At 41.5% G+C, this 23,812-nt stretch overlaps 2 protein-coding genes and 1 long non-coding RNA gene across 3 annotated transcripts; 1 reads left to right on the forward strand and 2 right to left on the reverse strand.

The window, feature by feature from the left end:
- Nucleotides 1-187: 187 nt before the first annotated feature.
- On the reverse strand, nt 188-23,409 carry tdrd9 (tudor domain containing 9). Its single transcript, XM_056394045.1, has 35 exons — nt 23,160-23,409; nt 13,849-13,934; nt 13,629-13,696; nt 12,864-13,085; nt 11,506-11,628; nt 11,059-11,139; nt 10,810-10,974; nt 10,627-10,730; nt 10,405-10,524; nt 10,097-10,181; nt 9,963-10,020; nt 9,762-9,866; nt 9,581-9,678; nt 9,351-9,482; nt 8,628-8,790; nt 8,399-8,462; nt 7,905-7,968; nt 7,752-7,796; nt 7,380-7,433; nt 6,963-7,076; nt 6,690-6,797; nt 6,377-6,477; nt 6,099-6,269; nt 5,048-5,159; nt 4,690-4,905; nt 3,877-3,966; nt 3,506-3,763; nt 2,985-3,152; nt 2,570-2,640; nt 2,388-2,497; nt 1,805-1,901; nt 1,579-1,717; nt 998-1,116; nt 753-825; nt 188-625 (listed from the first exon to the last, which is right to left on the reverse strand). Exons 1-35 carry the CDS (start codon nt 23,285-23,287, stop codon nt 527-529), a joined length of 4,011 nt encoding a protein of 1,336 aa, XP_056250020.1. The 5' UTR covers nt 23,288-23,409; the 3' UTR covers nt 188-526.
- Nucleotides 18,690-20,597, reverse strand: LOC130180497 (uncharacterized). The gene is made up of 3 exons (XR_008829414.1): nt 20,041-20,597; nt 19,319-19,423; nt 18,690-18,818 (listed from the first exon to the last, which is right to left on the reverse strand). It is a non-coding gene; the product is annotated as an uncharacterized LOC130180497 (long non-coding RNA).
- On the forward strand, nt 20,717-23,143 carry rd3l (RD3 like). The gene is made up of 2 exons (XM_056394051.1): nt 20,717-21,051; nt 21,714-23,143. Exons 1-2 carry the CDS (start codon nt 20,738-20,740, stop codon nt 22,075-22,077), a joined length of 678 nt encoding a protein of 225 aa, XP_056250026.1. The 5' UTR covers nt 20,717-20,737; the 3' UTR covers nt 22,078-23,143.
- Nucleotides 23,410-23,812: the final 403 nt, after the last annotated feature.

Raw genomic sequence — 23,812 nt, forward strand, 5'->3', positions numbered from 1 at the left:
AGCCAATGAATTTTGGCACAGGCACACCTCTAGTAGTAGGAGCTTAGAGTGTGTGTGTGTGTGTGTGTGTGTGTGTGTGTGTGTGTGTGCGCGCGCACGCTCGCACGCTGTAGTGATAAATTTAACTTGACTCTTGGGTCACAATGAGACTATGTTTGAATGGAGACTGACTGACGAGCCTCATCTGTTGCAAACAACTATTTTTAATGGCCCACTGCTGAAACAATGTTACAACAAGCTATACAAGATGAATCCAATCAACCAATGGTACATTTCTCATTAGCACTCAACTGTTTACACAAAACAATTTTAGTAAAAGCTGCTAACAACAAGGAAAAGATCGAGGACTTTACTGTGCTGCTGAAAGCTACAGTTCTATTTGAATGTACAGAAAAGGTAAAACATATATAATCCTCGCAACATTAAATTAAAACATTTTTTAAAATTAAATTCAAATTCCTGGCAATTGCTCGTATTGTATCATTAGAATCAGTTCAACACAAATTCAATGTTTTTAAGTGCCTTTTTATGTGTTGAGGAGAGTAACAGGGTGTAGATGGAAGAGAACACCTCTTGTCTTTCCACCACCAGGCTCCACGATGTCCATCTTCAGAGAGGGATCCACCTACAGAACCGATAAACTTTGAAATACACAGAACTACAATGTGCTAGAAACTAAACATGTAAGTGAAGGAGTTGATGATAAAATGCAACGTAGCAGAAATTGACGAAAGAGCACCAATGTAACATACCTGGTTCCATTTCTCCATCTTCTCATAGTAAACTGGAGTGACCGCTTCCCTTGGAGGTGACTTGATGAACAGTCTACATTACACAATATAAACATAGATTACTAAATGCACACACACACACACACACACACACACACACACACACACACACACACACACACACACACACACACACACACACACACACACACACACACAGTTTGAACATTTAGACTTGATTTCTGTGGGTGTTATGTGTGTGTAACCTCGTGAGGCGTTCCCGACAGTCCTCCTGCAGGTGGCTAATCCTGTCAGGCCCCAGATGCAGAGTGCCACAGGGTCCGTCACACGCCAGACGGTTTATAGCCACCCGTAAAGCATTTATCTGAAAAAGAAAGAAAACTTAATGGTGTTGAGATCTATGAGTTTGTAATTTGTTGCAGATACAGGTAATCTTAGCTGTTGAAATACTGAGATTTAAAAAAAAAAAAAAAAAAAAAAAATCATACTAAGAAATATTATTTAGATTCCATGCAGAAATGCATCCCCTAAAAAGAAAAAAGATTAAATTGCATCAAGTGCATTGTTACATTGTTCATGCACTTTTAGCTCCATATATTTCAGGGACAACGAGCATGCGAGGAAATGCTGCAACCCAGCTGTGTCTTTTTTGTCCGAGAGCATGAGGTGAAAAAAGTTGAAAATAGTTAAACGTCTGAAGAGATACAGTAAAAATCACCTGCAGACGCTGAGATGCAGCCAAAGAGTGACACAGACCTGAGGAAACTAATCAGTGTTCCTGCCCACTGTCAGGCGTCACACATCTGTCTCTGGTGACAGCTGTTACCTCAGTGATGTCCTCAACATCAAACTTGACGTCAAAGGCGAGTTCAATGTCGTGCTCAGGTAGGACACCCGCTTGCGTTTGACTGTTCCAACCCAGTCCACAGAGGGCACCGGTGTAGCAGGTCCTATCTTCATTAGTGCTAAGAAAATATACATAAATATTATTGTGACTTTTTGACTGTGCCACCTTTAAGGTGTGCAATGGTGAGTGCGTGTGTCTAACTAACCGCAACTCCATGATGGGGGTGAAGAGCATGGTAAGGAGTGCAGGCAGTCCGGAGACGTCTGGCATGATGGAGGTATCTTTCAGGAGAATGCGTGTACCTGCAACACAAACACACAAGCAGCAATATTGATATTTGGAAGAGGATGAACATGCTGAAAAACATACAGCCCTAGATTATTACGGTCTTTATAAAGCTGTTCTGATAAATCTGTTAACAATTTTTTTAATTCAGTACTCAGCAGTTTGGCCAGCTGACATTTGTTAAGTCCACTATTTATACCAAATCCTAAGAAAAAAATATCTGGGTCTTCAGTCTGTCTGGGCTCTATGAGACTATGTTCACTAGCTAGTTGCTAGGTGTTTGTTGTTTGGTGCCTGACAAGTTCTGTGCAGTGGGTTTATCACCATCTTTTTAGCTGAACATAATTTACAACCAAAACAATGAGCTAAAAGAGACTGTCACTTCTGGAAACCCCTTGCACATTACACAGTTAGTTGAACCATTAACATCAAAATATAATTAGTGGTGGCTCTAAAACAATGCTCATGGGTTCATATTTACACAAATATTTTGTTTCTGGTACCTGTGGAGTTGACTGACACAGACCCGGCCACCAGCATCCTCTGGTGTTTGTAGTGAGGGGTTTCATTCAGGGCCAGAGAGTTGATGCTGCACCTCTCTACACACACTGTCCTGGGAGAGGACGCACTCATAAGCAAGGAAAACTTACAAGTTTAATTTGGTATTGGTGTATATAATGTTTACTTGTAGTAGGTCTTGTGGCTCAAGCTGTGGAAGTTTATTTTGTGAGGACTGTTTGGTCCATGCAGATGAACCTGTGGTGTCAGAGAGAAGGAAGCAGTCAGATATCGCCTGATGTATTCATGCATCCACTGGTTATCGTGATTCAGATCTGGGCCCACTCTGTCGTCATTGTTCTATCAGACAGAATGGGTGTGTCTCTGAATAAACACCAATGAACTGAGCCACTGAAATGGCGCCATCTCCTGGACAAAACCATCACCCATCCAGTAACAAAATATCAGCATCTCCACACACAAACCCATTTTTTAATACTCAAGTTTTTTCTTAATGCAATCAGTTATAATTTTTTACTATTACTAAAATGTTGGTACAAATGTGATATGAAAATATTCTGTAAGATGTAGCTTATTCTTGCCTTTGTCTTTGAAAAGGACTTGTTGCTCTTAGAAAAGTGAGAGAGAAGGTTATCAATGAGGTCCTTCTCCTCTTTCTTTCGATCCTTCCAGGAGCTGCTGGCAGCATTGGGGACAAAGGCACCTGTTTCCATGTCCTTGTACAGGGACATCAGAGCCTCATGGTTTTGCTGCAATGGCACACAAAGACATCTTGACTGAGAAAAGCACAGATTCCTTCACTTCTACCTGAATCTGGGCTGGGATATTTTTCCTTAAAAATCAATTAAGTGTGTCTCAACAAATTGGGGCTTCTTGTAGGGCTTTGTAGTTTCTATGGATGTTGTGATGCTGTTTATTTGTCATGAAACTTTGGTGTACACTTTTCAAGCCTGCAGGGGGCAAGTTGTTAAGTCTTAAGTAAATTAAGTTGTTGATATATTTTAGGTGAAGTATCACGTGTTATGGTTTTTTGATTTATTCTATTGCACAGTGCCTAACACATTAAACGTGGGACAGCCTGAGCTTCCAACTGTTTTGTCACCTTGGAATCAAAGCTCTCTTCGGCCTTCACAGCATGTCCTTCCTCCACCAACATGTCTACCACGCTGGTGTTTGTTGTCTCCGTGTTGATCAGCACATGAACACGCATGCAATTGTGTAGGATGGAGTACAGCGACACAATGACTGACTTGCCCTTCACAAGCGTGATGAAACAGTCGCGGGCTCGGCTGCTCCACTGGTTCCCCATGATGATGGACTGGGCTGAAGGACGCATTCCAGTAACTTGGAACTCCTGAGCCTGAGACCATGAACACGGTGCTTGAATTAATATTTGTTCAAAGTTTGAAAAGTGAAATAAGGTAAATGTGTATTTACTATCCAGATAAATGATGCCACTCATAGTAATACTACCTGGAAAGGGTGAGACAGGAGGTCTGAGGGGAGCTCTCTGAGGCTGCTGGAGGCAACAACCCCCGTGTTGCCGAAGTCCAAGAAAAACACCTGCAGAATAACAGCAAACTCACTGTTCTCTGGTACATCAGATGGTATGAACTGCTGTCCTACACTCCTGTTTAAGAATTCCCTATGTTTTGTTTTTCCCCCTGACTTCTAAAGATTAGAAGAGAGAAGTACAAAATGCTCATTTGTCTGCATAAACACAAAATACAGACACTTCCAGATCTGGCCAGCAACACTTTCATTTCTGCAAACTTACATATATAAATTTTTCTTTTCTCTACCCCTATACCCTCTGCATTTCATTCACTTTCTTCATGTCTTTAGTAGAGATTTATTTTCCTGGCACCTGGCTAGATCACTAAGTTTAGAGAGATTACACCCTGAAACTCAGCTAGATAACTGTAGAACTTGGTGAAACCTGTCTCTGCAGCATTAAATACACTACTGAGCTAAATCAAGCACATTATTAGAAGAAAACATTTTTGACATGGTGGTACAACCTATTAAGTGAAGAAAACAATCTGCATGTCTGAAAAACAGAAATCATTCTCCACCAATAGAATAATGCTGTCATATAAATTCATGAGCAACCTGTTTCAACCACTGGTGGCAATATAAGCCTGTAAGTTGCAATCCCTTGTTCCGAAATGTTTAAAGTGTGAAAGTCATAACACGCTCATAGTAAGGAAAGTTGCTGGAAAAAGAAAACAGCACAGGATGTGCTACATCTTGACCAGAGAATTGCAGTGTGCAAGCGATATTCACCTCCACTGTATTGCCACGCATGTGCAGGATCTTGGCACGGTAGTACAGGCTCTGCTCATTAATCTCAGAGTACGGTGCCAGACACAGCAGGTTGGGATAGAGTGACACAGTTACAGGATGCAGTGTGCGTTTGTTAATATCAGCTGTCAGATGGCGCTGCTTCTCCAGGCTGGCTTCATCTGCCTGGAACCCCCAGAAATTCCCCACCTCCACCACCTGCAGCAGAGATCAGAGTTGAGAGAGGACACATTCATTAAAGATTCAGACATTTAGTCAAAAACCCAACAGATGGCCTTCAGAGTTTTTCTCAGCATCTCTTTTGAAATTTGTCAGACCAAGTTAAATGTAGAAGACTGACCTCTGTGATGTTGACCACAAACAAGCGGTTGAGGGGTAGCTTATCTGGGTCAATAGTGCTGCTCACCACTCCCACTGGGCAGACAGACTGGTTCTGGAAGTCGACATTCACTCTGTACAGAAATGGCACAGAACTGGACTTTAATATTATGTGCACATTCACTTTCACTGCACTCACACTGTGAACACGGTGTCAGACTGTATCTATTGCTGCTTTGATGTTGAATGTCATAACATCACATTATTTTAATGAGTTTACAGAGCTGTCTGGCAAGTGTTCACAAGGTATCTTACATCAAAAGATAACTTGCAAACATAAAAGTTTGTTCAGTTGACCACAACAATTGATGCAATGATTTTTCAAAAGAAGTACTGTTTATCCGACAAGACTGGAAGTATTAGTATTAGAGAAAAAGAAGCAGCCTGTCTTAGTAACATATCTTGTAGCAAGGTAAATGCTTGCCAGTATGTGGGCTTGAATGCAGTTCCTTTGGTTTGAGCGGAGCATTAAAAAAACATTATGCCAAAGTATCAAAATGGAAAATCTATTCAAGCTTACCAAAACATGCCAACATTTTTTTGAGTTTTAGCCAGGTGGAAATATCACTGTTAAAGGGAAAGTAATAGTGAGAATAGTCTGTGAGCTGTGTTTTTGTTTGATATTTAATAATATGCCAAGTCACCCCATCTCCCACCTCCCAGAGGGAGGTAGGAAGGAGCTGGTGCTGTGTCTGCCTAAAACCTACCCTCTCTGAGTCAAAGTGATTGCTGTGGAAAGTCATGCAGAGTGCTAGGATGTCAGATTATATTAAGGCTCAGCGCATGGGCACTGACCAATACAGCCTGTGGTGCAAGGGGCTCCTCTTTCCAAAAAGGCGGTTTCACCCCTCAAAAAACAGTCAACCCTTGTGCTCTCATGAATTTTTTTCCCCCTCACTGATCAAATTTAAGATAATTTTTCCAAATACATGCAGCAACAGATTTCACTCACACAGACAGGGAGAGAAGTAAAGTTCTGTATAGGTTTCCATTATGTGTCATTAAAGCCATACCGTGCATATTTCATGTGAGTTATGTTTCTGTTCCCGGCAGATTTTTCAATTTGTTCATTGGAGTAAACCGACAGCTCCATGGAACGACTCAGCTGGGCCAGGAGAAGGGCAAGGGACACCTCGGGCAGCACCCCTGAGTCCTTAGATGTCCTGTAGAACTCAACGTACGCTCTGAGTGCACACACACAGTCAGATAATGAGTGTGCAAATTTAAGTTCTTTATTAAAAAAAATGCATTGTATAGACAAAGTGCTGAGGTTTGATGTGCCTCCATTTACCTGGAGCTCTCAAAGGAAATGCTTTTGACCTGTCCACACAGGCGGAACAGAGACTGCAGCTGCTTGTAGTACAGGAAACTGTACGGAGGGAGGTTCCTCATCTGGACACAACACAACAGCTGATGTTACAATTACAAGATCCCAACTTCCTCATTAACTAGTTTAAAAGATTATAGTCAAACTAGCTGCCCCATAAGAGTAAAGTATCAGTCAAGGAGGAATCACATTTTAAGATCTGCCTGTTCTAAACATGTTTCACAACTATGATTTCAAACAGTAATCAGTTCTTGGCTGCCAACACAAAGGTTTATACCATCACTGTTGTTCTGGGGTTATAGCCACTTAATTCTCTGGAGGCCAGGTCTTCATCTATTTCCCCCTGTAGGAAGTAGTTGGGGTAGTAGGCACCAGCAATGACCACCTACGACAGAGTTAGGTGCAATAACAAAACTGACATTTAGGTGTGAATATACAACTGCATATCTATTAACTCCAATAACAGACCTGAGTTGTAGACTAACTACACTTGGATCTGGGAAATCATTTACGGTATGTACATCCCATCATGTCCAGCACTGCCTCTAACCTGAAGAATGAACTTCTGCTTGTGTGTGCTGGTGTAGTCTGATGGTTCGTTGTCCTGCACATGCATGTTGAACTGGGACACACGCTTCTTTAGGTCCTCATACAGCTCTGCAACCTGGACAGTGAGTTACGGATGAGGAGGGCGGAGCCACAAATCTTTTCAAACATCTTAATTTCAAATCGATTAGCTCGTTAACATTACATGAGAAAATTGTAATCTGTGCACCAACAGGTTACAATCAACCAGTTAAAATCTGCCATGAAACTTGAACTTTAAAACAAGGTATTTTTTATAAACTCCATTCTTGCCATTAAAACTTAACAGAAAATTGGCTATATATACACACACATATATACACACACACAGACAGACAGACACACACACAACAATGAATTCATCTCTGCATCGTCTCTGTACCTCCCTGATCCTCTTGATCTGAATGAAGTTCTCTCTTCCCCAGTCCAGCTCGTCCTAAGAGGAGAGATCAGCAGGCTCATTGCTCATTCTACTTTCCCTTGGCAGCTGCTCTGTACATTATAGTTTTGTGCTTTATGTTGTTCACACAGTGCTATGATGATTTATTAACAATGGCACTGAGAAATTATGTTAACCTCCATGCCAATCATAAAAATAATTTAAGATGAATGACTGGAGTTTCAAGAGATGGCTCCGTACAACAGCAGTATTATTTTGAAGCTATATAAAAAATTTTTTTTTTTAAAAAATCAGCATTTTTTTATGTATGTTGCTTTTTGCTGTGAGCTCATGATTGGTTGTTGTTTGGTTCACCTTTGGGTGTCTCAGATGTCCTCTCTTTTTGGATGAGTGCCATGCCTAACAGTGAAACAATAGAGAAGGGTTTTAAAAACAACAGCCATGAGGTAAATATGTGATTCCACTGAGCAACACAACTTGCTGTTGACTTGACATCAAACACATTACCTTGAAGGCATTGACAAAAGCTATGGAATCACTTGGTGTGCCACGGGCAAAGGCCAACTTGCTCCTGGAATTACAAATACCATTCAGTGCAGATAAAAACAAAGATATAATACAGAGAACCTGTTTCTAGCCTGTAGTCTGCTGAAGACATGTTGCGGTTTGTAACGTGGACTTTTTAGGCATCTTGTGCAAGAAAAACAATCTGTTCTGTTTTAATGACCACACTCATTTTTTTTTTGGCATTTCATCATTTTGTATGACCACAGAGAGCGGCATCATGTTTGGACTGTGAGCATTTGCTTTCTACTGCAAGGCATCTCATTAGCCACAAAACACTGCAATGGGACCAAAGATATAAAAGTGAGTCAACAGTCAAGAGAGGAGCCTAGACTTCATCGAGTCCCAGATATCCTGTGCCCCTTTGTTGGGATTCAAAAACTATCTATACTGACAGCCCAGCTGTCTGTGAATTATTGCAGCTGGATGTGACTCACCTGTGGCCAGCAAGCTGCTGCATGGATGGTATGGCAAAGAAACTCTTCAGAGAGTGTGAGGCAGCTGGGGATATAACAAACAAACAATCACAAAAACATGTTACATGCAGACCAACGCATTCCAAGAGTGCAATGATGACAGATTTGTTGATCAATCTATGTCTTTACGAATGCACACGTGCATATGCGGAAACTGAGTCCCATTTCAGCTGTGTAATGACAGACTGACCTATGATGAGGCACTCGTCTAGGCAGCCAAAGACATGGCCCAGGACAATCATCTTCCCCAGGCACAGGTCCACAGGCAGGTGGGCCAGCACTCGACCCAGGAACGTCAGCTCGCCATCCTCATTTTGACCTTTGCCATCACCTTTCACAGACAGTGCGCCCATCTGCAGAATAAACACTCAACCAGTGTGAAGACAGAAAGCTTTACTTATACCAGCTAATCAACTCCTAAACATTACCTCAGATTAGGTTTTAGTTTTAATATTTGATGATTTGGACATGTAAATGGTTCATCTCGTTCTTACCTTCACTAATTTGTAATAAAAATTTATGGGTATTGATGCATATTGTGTTTTTGTATTATGACCTCATTATCTTGAAATGCCTTTATAAAGCACTTGTAATTTTGACTTTCTTACTATAAGACTAAATAAAAACAAAAATCTTTCTCTGAAATATTTATAATTTATCACTGATGAGAGCAAAAACAAGCTAACACTGCCCTACATTAGTCTCACCTAACAGACTTGACAATACTAACACTGGCTGACGCAAAGCTCCTGTGAGAGAACTCCAGGTCTAATACTCTGTGACAGAGCTGAGTGGTCAGCTGCCTGCCCGAATACACAACAGTCATCATCACAGCCACAAATTCAAACATACTTGACTAGACATTAGTGTCTCTCTCAGGGAAGAATCATCAATCTGGCATCTTTTTACTGACCTCTTTGAGTTGGAGTACCGTTCTCACTATGTCACCAAGGTTGGGGGGTGAGAGGGCTGTTGAGAGGAGGGAGCGGGGATCTCCCATGTCTAGCAGCTTCACCTTCAGCATGATGGTGGCCAAGGGGGCAAGCTGAGAAGAACGCAAACAGTATGGCACAGATTGGTTGTCAGAGCCATTCTCAACACTGCAAAAATAAAAATCTCTGGTGTTGGAATATATTTTCTTACCAGCATCTCAGGGATCATGTAATCTGGGATTTCATTCCTCCAGAAATCTTTGGAGACAAGACGGTAACAGTAGCCCTTCGACACTCGTCCTGCCCTACCTGACAGAGGGAGGAGATAAGTGAGAGAGGTCAGAGGTGAACAGACACTTTGCAGTTAAAGCTCTGTGCTGTAGTTGCCATACCTCTGCGCTGGTTGCAGTTGGTTTTGGATGCCCAGGTGAGACGTAGAGACTGAAAATTGGTATCTTGGTCACAGACCATGTGACGGGCCAAGCAAAAATCGATCACTGTGATGATAAAAAAAGAGCCATTACAAATAAAAATAAATAATAGAAAATAATAATAATAATAATTAACCCAAGCTGAGGGACAAAAATATCCACCATATTTAACGTCCGGAACAGTCACCGAACTCTCTGCGATGTTGGTGGAAAGGATGACCTGTGAAGATGCAAATATCATCAGTACAGCTGGTACTCCAACACATGTGAGACAGAATAAGATAAACTGCTTTTACCTTTCTGTATCCAGGGACAGGGAACAGAAACACACCGTTCTGCTCCTCCAGCGTCACGGTGGAGTGGAGAGGATAAACCTGCAATCTGAATAACGGAAGTCCATTCGTTGTAATGGTAAATATAAACATTCATCACAAGTAAAAAGGTAATGTAGGTTAATAAGAACTATGTGTTTTAGAGATGTTCACTCTAATCATCATCACTAAAACACAACACTTAAAAAAAGGAAGCCAGAGAAATGGCTAAAGAAGACAATGATATTAGCTACAGAGAAAGCTTAAACATACAGGTAAACTCAAAAGCCCACCTTTTGTGGACCAGCTTGGCCAAGGCCTCCTGCATGTAGCTTATCTCATGTATACCAGGAAGGAAAACCAGCACACTGCCTCTCTCTGACAGAGTCATGCCACCTTCTTTCTCAGCTTTTCTGCTCACACACAAACACACATTTCAACACATAACTGAACAAACAGGGGACAACAGCGCGTCTGACCAAGCAGTTAAGTGTGCTAAAACACCAAGGCTTCACCTGGAATCTTTGCCCTCCATCTCGTCAAAGCTCTGGATGAGACTGATGGCCAGATTGTACATCTCTACTGAGATATGAGGGTCATCAATATGAAGCAACTCAACCTGGCGAAGAAGCATACAAATATGTAGACTGTACAATACAGAGAACAGCAGCATCAGTCAACAACTACTTTCTCATTACCCTGTATGGAAACATGTTTTGGATCTCATCTAGATAAAACTCTTCAATGGCATAGGGTGCCCCCTCCACTTCAAACACGTAGGCTGGGTTCATCTTGCCACGAATTGGGGTGCCAAAGTACTCAGCAAACTCTCTGCAGTTGATGGTGGCCGACATGAGGATGATCTGAAAAAACACAAGTTATACGAGTGAGAGTTCAACTGACTGAGGACAACAGAGGAGGGATGTTTACTTTGATCTAGCAATTACCTTGACATAACGAGAGTTGGAATGAAGGAGTTTTCTCAAAACCAGTAAAAGAAAGTCCATCTCCTCAGTACGCTCATGAACCTTGGGTAAAGGCAGAGTTGTTAAACAGCCACATTTGGATAATAGTCACTAGTGACAATAGTCACTAATCTACGATTAGAAAATAGGATCTAATGATTAAGCCATTCCCATGTATAAGCATAAAATGTAAATGAAACCAAAGCAAAACATGACAGACATGATGAAACTGATAATTAAAGCAAAATAAAATGTGGCAAATTTGAATTTAGAAGTCCATCTTACTCAGTAAAATTAATACTATTTTGATTCAATATGCAACGTATGAGCTTTTTAAGGGAAATCATTTGTAATCTAGACAAAAAAGAAACTCAAAATCTCAGTACCAGTTATTTCGAAATGTACATGTTCATTTAAAATGCTCCTCACCTCATCTACGAAGATGTGGGAGTACTCTGTGAGGCACTTGGCTGAAACCAGTTTTTGCAGCAGCACTCCTGTCGTCATGTAGATTAGCCGGGTGTGCTCAGTAGCCATCTTCTCCAGTCCAACCTGAAATACAAATATTCAGAGTTTCATATAAATCCGTCCAACACATATCCATGAATTTTGACATTGTAAATCAATACTATCTGTTTTTTTGGCACTCTCACAGCAGATTTAGAATTTGTTTCTCTACAAAAACCTGAGAATCTTGTCATCTGAACATCAGCTCATAGAAATCACCACTCTGTCTCCCTGGGGGATGCACTTCTTCAGTGCCATACCATCTATGTTTTGGTTTCCTTACAAAGGTCATAAATATTCATGGTGTTTTATATATCATTTTATTACATTACAGCACTGCACAGATCCACTGAGTTCCAGGGCACACTTTTGTTATACATTTTCCATTGGCAAATCAAGGCATTCCTTGCCATGTAAAACACAGAAACACACACTTATTGTCTCCCATTAAGGTTATATTCCACTGCCTCAGAGAGATGAACAGAAGAAGCCACAGTAAACTTCCTCTACAATGGCTTTAGGCCTAAACTTTTTGCAGTGTCTTAAAAATAATGTCTGCAGCGCCAACATGACCATTTCTGGTTGGTTTTGGAGGAAATACCAGTGACCTGAGATATAATCCATTGCTACCCTGTCTGACCTCAGGGAAATACTTTTGCTTCGCTGACTCAACTCTGAGCACAAAAGAACTTTTCATTCATTGACTGCACGACTTTCATAAACCAAGACAAAAAAAAAAAAAAAAAAAAAAGGAACAGAAAAGCTGCAGAAAAGCTAAAAAAAAATTAAAAATCACCTTAGCAATATATAGAATAAAGAACATAATATTCAGGTTATGCTGCATTACCTGACCATTATATCTGTCTTAGTAACATCAACTGTTTATTATTGCTCCCACTTAAATTACATCATCTTTAACTCCAGAGGTCTGCATCGAGCGGAGGAGACAACAGTTATTATTAGCACTGTTTCAGAGCTCTGCACAATACAGTCAGACACCCTGGCAACAAAGCACACACAAGAGCTTGTCAACACATGCATACAAAAACTTGTTTTTTAACTGCCAGACATGAAATGAGTGCTTTTTGTGCAGTCTAAAGTGAATCACTACAGGTCAATGGTCAGATGCTGTTACATAAGAGTGGTACAGGTGTTAGTCTCATTCTTTTTCTCCCTTATATATTATAAAATGAATAAATGCATGGCCTTTCATATTTGCAGGCCCATATATGTATTGTACAGTTTAAATAAACCAGATTCAATCTAAACATTACACCAACCTGACATCCCACCAGACTACCCAGAGTACACTTTCTCTGTGCGGCAACCCATCGAGCAATACTGGTGGCCCCAATTTTGCGAGGCTGGGTGACCACAATGTTGCACGAGGCATTTTTCTCGTTGTAGTGGTCCAGAATATACTGAGGCAGCTGGGTGGTCTTGCCACTGCCTGTGGCTCCTCGAATAATCACTACAGAGTTGTTTTCTATGAGGGAAATCAGCTGGAAGCACACACACACACACACACACACACACACACACACACACACACACACACACACACACACACACACAACACACACACACACACACACACACAGAGTTAACAAAAGAAAAAACAGAAACCCATTTGGCTATTTGTACCATATCATCAACATAAAAAAGAAATTTAAAAATCAGTTATGAAATAGTAGTGCAGATGGATGTGCTAAGCTGATTTGTAATCAGAAGTCCAGACTTTATAATCTGCATTAAGAAAGTGCAGCTTAAATGACAGCATGAGCTCCTAAAATATACACACACCACTCTATTAAACAACAGTGAATTTCAAGTTAGGTGTTGTCCTGCAGCATCAAATAACATTGAGTTCATCTTGGGCAAACAGTAAAAGCTTTAAAGTACCAGTGTCCTAAGGACATAGTGACATTCTCAGTAAAAGTCTATACATGACCAAAAGAAAAAGAACTACAGGAGAATGAGTGTGCACTTAAAGACCATCAGACTGCGTGGTTGGGTGTATGCGGCATATGGACACTACATTTTACCTCCTGTCTGTTTTTAGTTATCGGCAAGCTGGGGTACTCGTAGCTCGCGAGTGCAGGAGGAGCAGTACCTTAAGATTCAGATTACAATACAAAGTACAGATTAATATGCATAAGAAATACAGTGCAACAGTCTATTGCAGATTTTTGTACATTTTACAATGAAAGCAAACATGATTTTAGAAGAAGAAAAGAAAAAGTCAACACAAAGTTCAAAACTCACTCCTCACTGTAGTTTCTGTTTTTTTTAACCCCTCTCTGTCAGGGTTCACAGTCTTCAGGCTGCCCTCTTCAGGAACCTCTTCTGGTCTGAAAAGAAACAAAATTAGAGTCATTTTAAGCAGTTTATTAAGTGATAATGACTTGATAAGCTACTATGCATAGGAACTGAAATTTTCAGGCTTTTTAACTCCATTTTCCACTTAGATTACAAACACACTTAATTCAATTTCACAGACCAAACAGCAATCTTTTTATGTTCTGCTTATATGGGACAAGTTTCCTTCTCTCTATTCATATGACAGACAACATTCCTTCAGTAATTCTGGATAGCAATGTATAGGTAAAGGATATAGTGTAATACTCAGTTTGATCTCAGAAAACATAACTGTCAAAGGCCCAAAGAAGCACTTGGTAAGAAATATGCAATCACTGAATAATAAATCGGTTGCATGTACTGTGGACAGGCTAAAATAAGAGGCTGAACTTTAGCAGCTTTAATAAATTCCCTTCCAGACCCTGGATAAATTTTAGATCAGTGTCTCAGTGCTGCGTTTTATTCCTGAATGCAATAGCTTGTAGCAATGTGAATATGCTACAATTTGTCAGCCATCATCACCTTCGCTACATCCATTGTGGCTAAGACTGGGTACTGCAGCACTTAACGCTATTTGACACAACAGACAGACCAAGACTGGGGCAGTTCTCAGAACTGATGGCGTTTTTTTTTTATCACTTAAAAAGACTCCAATTCTAAGTTGAGTAACACTGAATTTATAATTAAAAGTAAACTCTGAATGCAAGTTCACAGTGAGTGAAAATACCAGCAGCTCTGCCCACTTCGTTACTTAATGCCATGTCTAACTTTGCTCCGAGTCTCTGCCTCCTCTGGTCAGCTCAGCCAGGCCTGCAGCACTGTAGCCTGGAGTGCATTCCCAGTTGTCTCTGCCTCTCCCTTTCTCTTCGTGAGGGGAGGATTTTATCGCAACAGCAGGCACAAACTCTGACAGAGGAGCTCAAATACAACACACCCACGGCTCGTGCGCACACATGCACTCTCGCCCTCTCTCTTTCTCTCCAATGCACAAGCTACAAAGCAGCTGACCTTACAACAAAGCTGCACACTGCACAGAGGAGAGTGGGGTGAAAGAAGAGGAGAGGTGACAGCTCTTAGTCAGTTAGCAGTGTGTGACTAACTCTCCTGGAAAAAGTCTGCGTGACAGGAGCAGCGGAGGGATGATAAGGACAAGACAATAACTACAACACAAAGAGGAAAAACGATTCCAACAGTTAAAACATTGGAGGATTGCTGCGGACACACACATGATATGCTCTTTTGATGGCATTTGACAACAAGGGATGTAGTCGACAGCGAGTGAAGGAATGAAGTTTGCTTGGACTGACAAAAGCTGCAGACTGTACTCTGTGAAAAGCTCATCTTTGCTCATTTTCTGAATATCTCAGAAAAGCGTCAGCAGTGCAGTTTTCACCTGTAAGTACAAATCTTTCCTTTCAATCTTCAGCCAAATGTTAGTGTGATGATTCTGTCCTGCACATGCTGGAAGAATCAGTTGTCCAAGTAATAATTTTTGTTTTTATTATTTTTGGAGCGCTCAAGCAGGAATCAAATCAGACATGAGAAAACTGCACTGTTTTTGCAACCTTACGATGTGTAAAGTGCTCAGTGAGGCTGACCTCTGACCCTGCAGGCTTTGTAATCCATCTGGAGGCTGTGTTGAATCCATCATCTTGAAATCATCTTTTTCAGAGTTTGACTTGAACTGAAGGCAATCATAGCACCCATCAGGCAGAGACCATAGGTCGGCTTAGATAGGGGGTGATCATCCTTCACTGTCAACCTTAAAGCATTAATTTCAATAGGGCTACAAAGTTATGGTTAAAATGAGAAACAAAATTTTCTCATTTAGGTTGAGATTTTCTTGCACATTTCTCACTGTGGTCTTACAAGCTGAAAATATGACCCCGTTTTGGTACAACTACAGTTTTTTTTCTTCAGGAATTTCTTGATTTTGACAAATTCCTCTAGAGCTCGTTTTCCAACATTATTCTTCCATTAGATTTACCTACCCCTTGCACAGTTCGTCTCATGGTGTAATGTTCTCTTGTCATTTGAAGGTGCAATTTAGAGAGAACTTGGCACTTGCTTTGAAGCAAGAAATATTAAAGCATATTCAAATGCTTTAAAATGGCTTCACGGCACAGAATAACAAAGAATTCTTGCTTTTTCAGTTTTCAGGATTGTCTGCTGTGACCGCCATGCCCCTGTTCAGCTGGATGAAGTGGCCACATGAGACAAGAGTGCAGACTCAGGATGAAGCACCACCTCTTAAGACCTCAGGGGTTGTGCCCAACCGCATGTTGATCAGAGAACTCCTGTGGCATGTGGAGGAACGTGAGCAGCTGGCAAGGGAACTGGAGCGAGAGCACAGGCTGGCCCACAGCACCATGGGTCTCCACTGGTTTCAGAAGTACCCTAGGTTACGGACCCTCATCCCCACATCGGAGCTACACCAATTGGAGTTCTTGTGTGCCCAGATCCCACCCATCCACGCAGCCACCGTCCTTTCCAGGTGTTTGGTAGTGGACAAGCCATGCTCCATCCTCACATTAGTATGCTGTCAACAGTGGCTAGTTGCTATTGCATCAACACAAGGCCTGACAGCAGGCAAAGCAGAGAAGACCCAAAGGGAAAGAGAGGCAGGGCGAGCTGCCAAGAAAGCCATTATGTGTTACTGTCACAGAGGCAGGCAATGTAGGGTGTGAACATGTGAAGGTGAAGGATGCCCTGTAAGGCTGAGCGCAGCCAGACTGCCGGGGTTTCCTTTCATCATCTCTATGTTAGCAATTATGATATTAAAAAGGAGGTTGAAGAGTTGTTCTACATGTTTGAGCACTGTGACCTACTTACTCATTTCCCATACAACCCACTACTAGGTCACTAGTATGTGCTTACATAACCACATTACCAGAGAATAACATATTTAGTAAGATAGGTGTTATAATGTTTGTACCATTTCCACAAATCTGTGCTGTTGTCCTAGATACGTCATTCTTGAAACTAAAAGAGACTCAAAAGCTGGAAGACCATACAGGTCTTAGTTTTTGAGATGGGTAAAATACAGAAACATTAGAAACTCATGGCTGAAATTGTGGGAGGCTGACATTGCGTTGATATAAATCCTTGAAACTTCAACAAGTGTTTAATTAACTATATTGGTGCATTGTTCCACAGGTTTCGTGAAGTGCTTGCCACTAACAACATAAGGCCCTGGGAGCTGGCATCTGTGTTCAAGCAGGTGCTGAGGGACTTCCTGAGCCAAAAGCAATATGATGATGAGGACGACCTCTCAGTGCAGCCAACACAGCTCCAACCAATGGAGGCTTGGACCAGTCGCTACAAAATGAAGCAGGACGTTTCTGAATGGTTGGTAACCAATTTTGTGTATTTTGACATTACATTTTGAGTTTGTTGATGAGTGCTGGCACACAGTTACTAACATGTAGCTAGGTAGCTAATGCTAACTGTTACTGTCTCGTCATTACTGGGAGCTCTTTTGGTAAATAAGCACTATTGTGAATAGTGTAATGTAGTTATCTGTCATGCCTCCTTAGATATACTTTTACAGTCTGAAAATGTTTGTTGTATGTGGACTGCTACAGGTGTTCAATGTCAGTACTAGTCAGATATATTAATAGGTGCTGACAAAGTAAATCATTTTTCTCCATGTTTTGAGCAGAGATGCTCATCATGACATATTCCTTTATGAAGTAAATTTATTTTGTGTTTTACAGTAAAAGCTGTAAATCAGCATAAACATGTCTGACAGCAACAGTAATCTTTAGTCAAAGACTAAACTGGGCAGTTGTCTACACTACACTGTTGTCAAGCTCCACATTATATGCAATAAGTGACATGTTATAAATTACCTCGGTTATATCTGTTATATATTTTGGACAGGTGCTCCTGTGGAAACTGTGCAACCATGCCCACAGAAGCTGAGAATATCTGCTGCTAGGAGATACCACAGGTAACATTCTCACTAGACAAACTAATCATTAATTTGTTTTGATTACATTACATTTATAATAAACCATAGAATGTCCCATTTGCAATTCACTGTAGGTTACCAGACAGCTATGGGAGATCGAGGAAGATTTACCATGTATGGTAGACCGTCCTGGGTTGGAGCCGCTCTGCCTCATTGTGTTCTGCCTGCAACATGTACCGCACTGACTATGGTCCTTTACAGTTGAGAGGAATACACCAGTACGTTTTGCTTCTTTGTAAAAACATAGTTTCAATCTAAATAAAAGATGTTAGGCAGTCTTGTTTTACTTCAGTGCACATAATTTTACAATGGTAATAACACACCACAAATAGAGTAACACACCCTCAAATAAATTAGTTTAGCTGCTCTTTGATTTGTAAAGTTCTTCTATCAGCAGATAGTGTGCATATAATATATGAATTCAGAGGAGTCATTTCTTTAGTAACAATCAAGCATTTATTTACATCAAATGAGGAACTTATAATCAGTGATAATAAAAAAAACTGTAGGATTCACTGGATCCATATAAAAAATTGTGAGACACAACATAGATATATGTTTGCAAGACTAAATGCCCTGTCCAGTTGTTTTAGTCAGTACAGGTATCTAGCCTATAGGAGCTGTGTGATCTGGTGCTGGGGCTTCCTTGGTTGCAGAATCTGGGTCGTCATTCCAGCCTGCGTGGTCCTGCGCATCAGTGCCGTGTTTCCTGACGCCACAGGCCGGTATGTGGGTTTTAGACTGGCCCATGATAGAACCGGGACACATAGCTGGATATGACCTCCTCCTTCTCAGGCCGCTCGACTGTGCAGTGAGGTCCTCTGGGATGGGGATGGCCAAAGCAGCTTCTGTGTATGGTCCCAGGTCACAAAGACTTTTTCAAATATGAGGTCCACCACATTCCCTGTTTGATAAAACACAAAAGATTTTGTTTACATTTTTCACTTTTTTGTTGTTTTTTTACAAAACAATGACTGAGTCTGTTTCTAAATACCTCCTGATATTTTCTTTACTGTATTTTGTTGTTGATGGAACTGTCATAACATTATATGTGCAATATTTAATACAATGTGTACAAAACATTTTTTGGTTGAAAAATAAAATAATATAACACTTATAGAATGTCAGCCCAGTCTTAATTGGTTTAGCTCTGCATTCTCCCTTCATGGCCTTTGGAAATTGGACCTTGAACAGTGGTTCACCTTCTTTTGTTTGGGCTTGTGGTCGGTCAGCATTTTCATTGTAGTACATGGCAGCCAGGTGACAGATGATGACAGAAACCTTAGCCTACACACTCTCACAAGTTGTAAGTAACCACAGCTTCATTTACCTGCACATTATTCCAAGACTGATAAATGACTGTTAGGTTTATCAAAAGTAGATGCACTTCAGATGGCTACAGACCTGTACTTCTGATGTGAGGCTGAAGATCTTCAAGGATAACTGTGTGCCTGCAGTGGGTCAGTCTGGCATGCAACACCCCTTGTTGCAGGAAGCTGTATAGATGGCCTGAACAGAGGAAACAGAGATTACACCAACATCTCCTCAAATGTGTAGTTATGGCAACAGCTGCAAACAGTGCAAGAATGATAACAGATGCTCTCAATTATGTGTAAACTGGGTTGTCGATAGCTTGTAAATGCTGCAAATAGCTCATTATATGTGCAAGATGCAAAAAATGTGTATTATAGACTATCCCCTTGGACATATCCCCTTAACTCTGCGCTTATCTAGATATTCCCTACAGGCACTGTATCTGTGAACATGATATAAACGTTAAAACGGCCGTTATAAGGCATGACTCTCAATAATAACTTTCACAGCACTAATAAACAAGCCCGGACACCTATGCTAATCACTACAGAGCCTATTTTTAGTCCGAATTTTACCTGCTTGACTTTACAGACAGCTAAAACGCCTTTAAAATATAATACATTTAACAGGGTGGCTCTTATCAATGTCACATGGCGATACCAAGCAGAAGAGTTACATACAATCTGTACCCCGCTATACCCGGCTGCGCGTCGACGACGCTAAACGTTAGCCACGTTAGCTGCCATGCTAACAACACACGCAACAGGCTCTCGTGAACAAACAGTAAAGCAACATAAAATGGTAAAACTTACAGCTCCGAAGTTCAAAGTTGGGTCACGGACAGTCGGTACTGATCCAAGCTTTATCTTGAGACTTGTAGGAAATCCTGCGTTGTCCTGGCCCTCGTTGAGAAAGCAGTCCGAGGTGAAATGGTTAGCACACACGTACAACACTTTCGGAGTTGGAGCGGGAACATTTCCATCAAAAATAAAATTAATCCACTGGGTCTTCAGATCCTCGGGCGTAGGGATTTAAAAAAGACTCCTGTGTTGGTTTGTGCAGCCAACAACAAAGCAACTACTGTGTTTCGCTCGTACCTTCGACATTGTTCTACCGAAAGCCAGTGTTCGCGAGGGAAGTAACGATACCGTCTGTAACACGGACTCAGAGGGCGGAACACACACCTAGCTCGGGGAGCGTCACCCATCCGGGGGGAGGGGCATCGCCCTTCTTGACGTCACCAGGGGCGAATCTCCAATCCGCTCGTTTGAGCACACATTTCTTGAAAGGTGGAGAAAGCAAAAGAACGAGAGGATGGACTTTTCTCATGTTTGGGGGGTCCGTAGACACGCCAGGGACACATACTACCGATAGAAAACCATGGAAAAGTGCATTTTGCATAATAGGTCCCCTTTAAAGCATATTCAAATGCTTTAAAATGGCTTCACGGCACAGAATAACAAAGAATTCTTGCTTTTTCAGTTTTCAGGATTGTCTGCTGTGACCGCCATGCCCCTGTTCAGCTGGATGAAGTGGCCACATGAGACAAGAGTGCAGACTCAGGATGAAGCACCACCTCTTAAGACCTCAGGGGTTGTGCCCAACCGCATGTTGATCAGAGAACTCCTGTGGCATGTGGAGGAACGTGAGCAGCTGGCAAGGGAACTGGAGCGAGAGCACAGGCTGGCCCACAGCACCATGGGTCTCCACTGGTTTCAGAAGTACCCTAGGTTACGGACCCTCATCCCCACATCGGAGCTACACCAATTGGAGTTCTTGTGTGCCCAGATCCCACCCATCCACGCAGCCACCGTCCTTTCCAGGTGTTTGGTAGTGGACAAGCCATGCTCCATCCTCACATTAGTATGCTGTCAACAGTGGCTAGTTGCTATTGCATCAACACAAGGCCTGACAGCAGGCAAAGCAGAGAAGACCCAAAGGGAAAGAGAGGCAGGGCGAGCTGCCAAGAAAGCCATTATGTGTTACTGTCACAGAGGCAGGCAATGTAGGGTGTGAACATGTGAAGGTGAAGGATGCCCTGTAAGGCTGAGCGCAGCCAGACTGCCGGGGTTTCCTTTCATCATCTCTATGTTAGCAATTATAATATTAAAAAGGAGGTTGAAGAGTTGTTCTACATGTTTGAGCACTGTGACCTACTTACTCATTTCCCATACAACCCACTACTAGGTCACTAGTATGTGCTTACATAACCACATTACCAGAGAATAACATATTTAGTAAGATAGGTGTTATAATGTTTGTACCATTTCCACAAATCTGTGCTGTTGTCCTAGATACGTCATTCTTGAAACTAAAAGAGACTCAAAAGCTGGAAGACCATACAGGTCTTAGTTTTTGAGATGGGTAAAATACAGAAACATTAGAAACTCATGGCTGAAATTGTGGGAGGCTGACATTGCGTTGATATAAATCCTTGAAACTTCAACAAGTGTTTAATTAACTATATTGGTGCATTGTTCCACAGGTTTCGTGAAGTGCTTGCCACTAACAACATAAGGCCCTGGGAGCTGGCATCTGTGTTCAAGCAGGTGCTGAGGGACTTCCTGAGCCAAAAGCAATATGATGATGAGGACGACCTCTCAGTGCAGCCAACACAGCTCCAACCAATGGAGGCTTGGACCAGTCGCTACAAAATGAAGCAGGGCTTTGTCACACCTACCGTCCCCAACTGTGGAGACCAACCAAGGGAAGAGATCCCAACAATCTCTGGATATGTGGACCGGGCCATGCGGCACTCCAGTTCATTCACAGCCAACAGGGACTGGGATCTTCCATATTACTATCCAGTTCCTCTCAGGCCCAAAGGGTCATACAGCACTACTCTGTGAGAGAATAAACTGCTCAACGTCCGCAATCTTGTGTTTAACACACGGACAACCAGTCATCACATCCTCAGCATGGAGATGAGATTCAAAACTTGATTATTTGTATTAGTTTCAGATATTTCAAGGCTTGTGACCAAAATGCATTTCATTACAAGAACTAGTTTTTTGCCTGCCTGCTCTTTATAATCCCATACTTCTGAGTGGTTTTCTATAGTCCTGATTACAGACATCAGAGTTGAGGATGTATTTCAAGAGGTATATTGTAAGGTAGTAAAAGACATGTCATGTGGGCACGGGATTTGAAAAAATGAACAACCTGGACAAAGTAGTAACAGGTTTTTGGCTAGCTGGTCTTTAAAGAGAAGCAAAGTGTACCTGTGAAATCTCATCACAGGCTGAAAATGTCTGAGTTTTGCAAAGTTCAACCAAAGACTGTTATTCCCCTTCTCACATTATTTCATCTGAACAGTTTTGAGAGCCATAAAGAGGTAAAACTATCAAGTAGTTTAAAAAAAAAAAGAAAAAATAAACAACATTTGTATAGTATACATGTTTTTGTCTTATTTGCCATCTTGTTAATCCTTGTCCCAACGCAACCTGAGTATTAGATTAGTATGAGAAAATAACAGCTGAAAAAATTGATCATCTGAACCATTAAAAACTGTTTTTTTCTGGTCAGAATTTTATGAGGGGGCCTAATGATGGCAGTATTTCCAAATTCTGGTTACAGCTTAAAAATCCCTGCTACAGTAACTGAAAACCTCCATTTGACACAACTGAATTTCAGATAGAGGGCAGTATTAAAAAAAAATTACAATTAGGCAAACAGTTTAAACAGCTGCAGATAATTAACTACCATGTTGGCTACAACTCAACACAGGCCATCGTCCTCCAACACGTGTGTCGTTGCTACTACTATATTTTCAAACTTTAACCAGTTTGTGGCTGTGATAAAAGAGACACCTACAGCCTGCTATATTTTCAAACTACTCGCGCAGGGCAGGTGGGAAGCAGGGATGCTAGCTAGCATGAGGTTAGCCAACTTTAAGCTAGCTGACCACTGAATTCGCCTCAGGTTAGCTCACCTGATCTCTTTCGACGTTGGTTCATCGACCTTTCTTTCAACAGCCTCTTCTGTAAGTTTAATGTTTGCAAACGTGGTCCCCGAGGTGAACCAGCCCGAAATCTGTTCTGCGGTGAACACTTTCTTCATCTTGCATCTGTTTAAATTAAGTACATTCTTCAGTCGTGTCTCTCTCTCCCACCTGGTAAAGTCAGCTTGGTTGAATTCAAAGCGCGAGACAACCGAGGTGAACGAACTCAAGTCGCCCCCTGGCGGTTGGACTAAAAACTGCAAACAGCGAAAAAATAACAAGAAGCTCATGTTCACAATTCGAAAATAATTTGTTGGAAAAAATATGATTTTATATATATATATGAAAAAAACATGATTTTATATATATACGATATGATAATACCCCAATTCCATAAGGCCCCATTGGGTCCCTGAATAGTTTGAGAATGAAAATGATGTAAATCACATCCAGTGGCCTTCATATTTCAACCCAGCTGCACACCTATGGGTGATTTTGGACCGACACGTTAGACAGCGCTCTCCAGTAGAGTTCAGAGACTTGTAGAATCAGTGTAAATGAGCATTGAAGTTGTTCTGGTGACACATGGTGGCCAAACACCTTAAGACACCTGTTGGACACTATGTTGGGTTTTTCTTACCCAT

Source organism: Seriola aureovittata, chromosome 13 (genome assembly GCF_021018895.1).
Source record: "Seriola aureovittata isolate HTS-2021-v1 ecotype China chromosome 13, ASM2101889v1, whole genome shotgun sequence".
NCBI classification, from domain to species: domain Eukaryota; kingdom Metazoa; phylum Chordata; class Actinopteri; order Carangiformes; family Carangidae; genus Seriola; species Seriola aureovittata.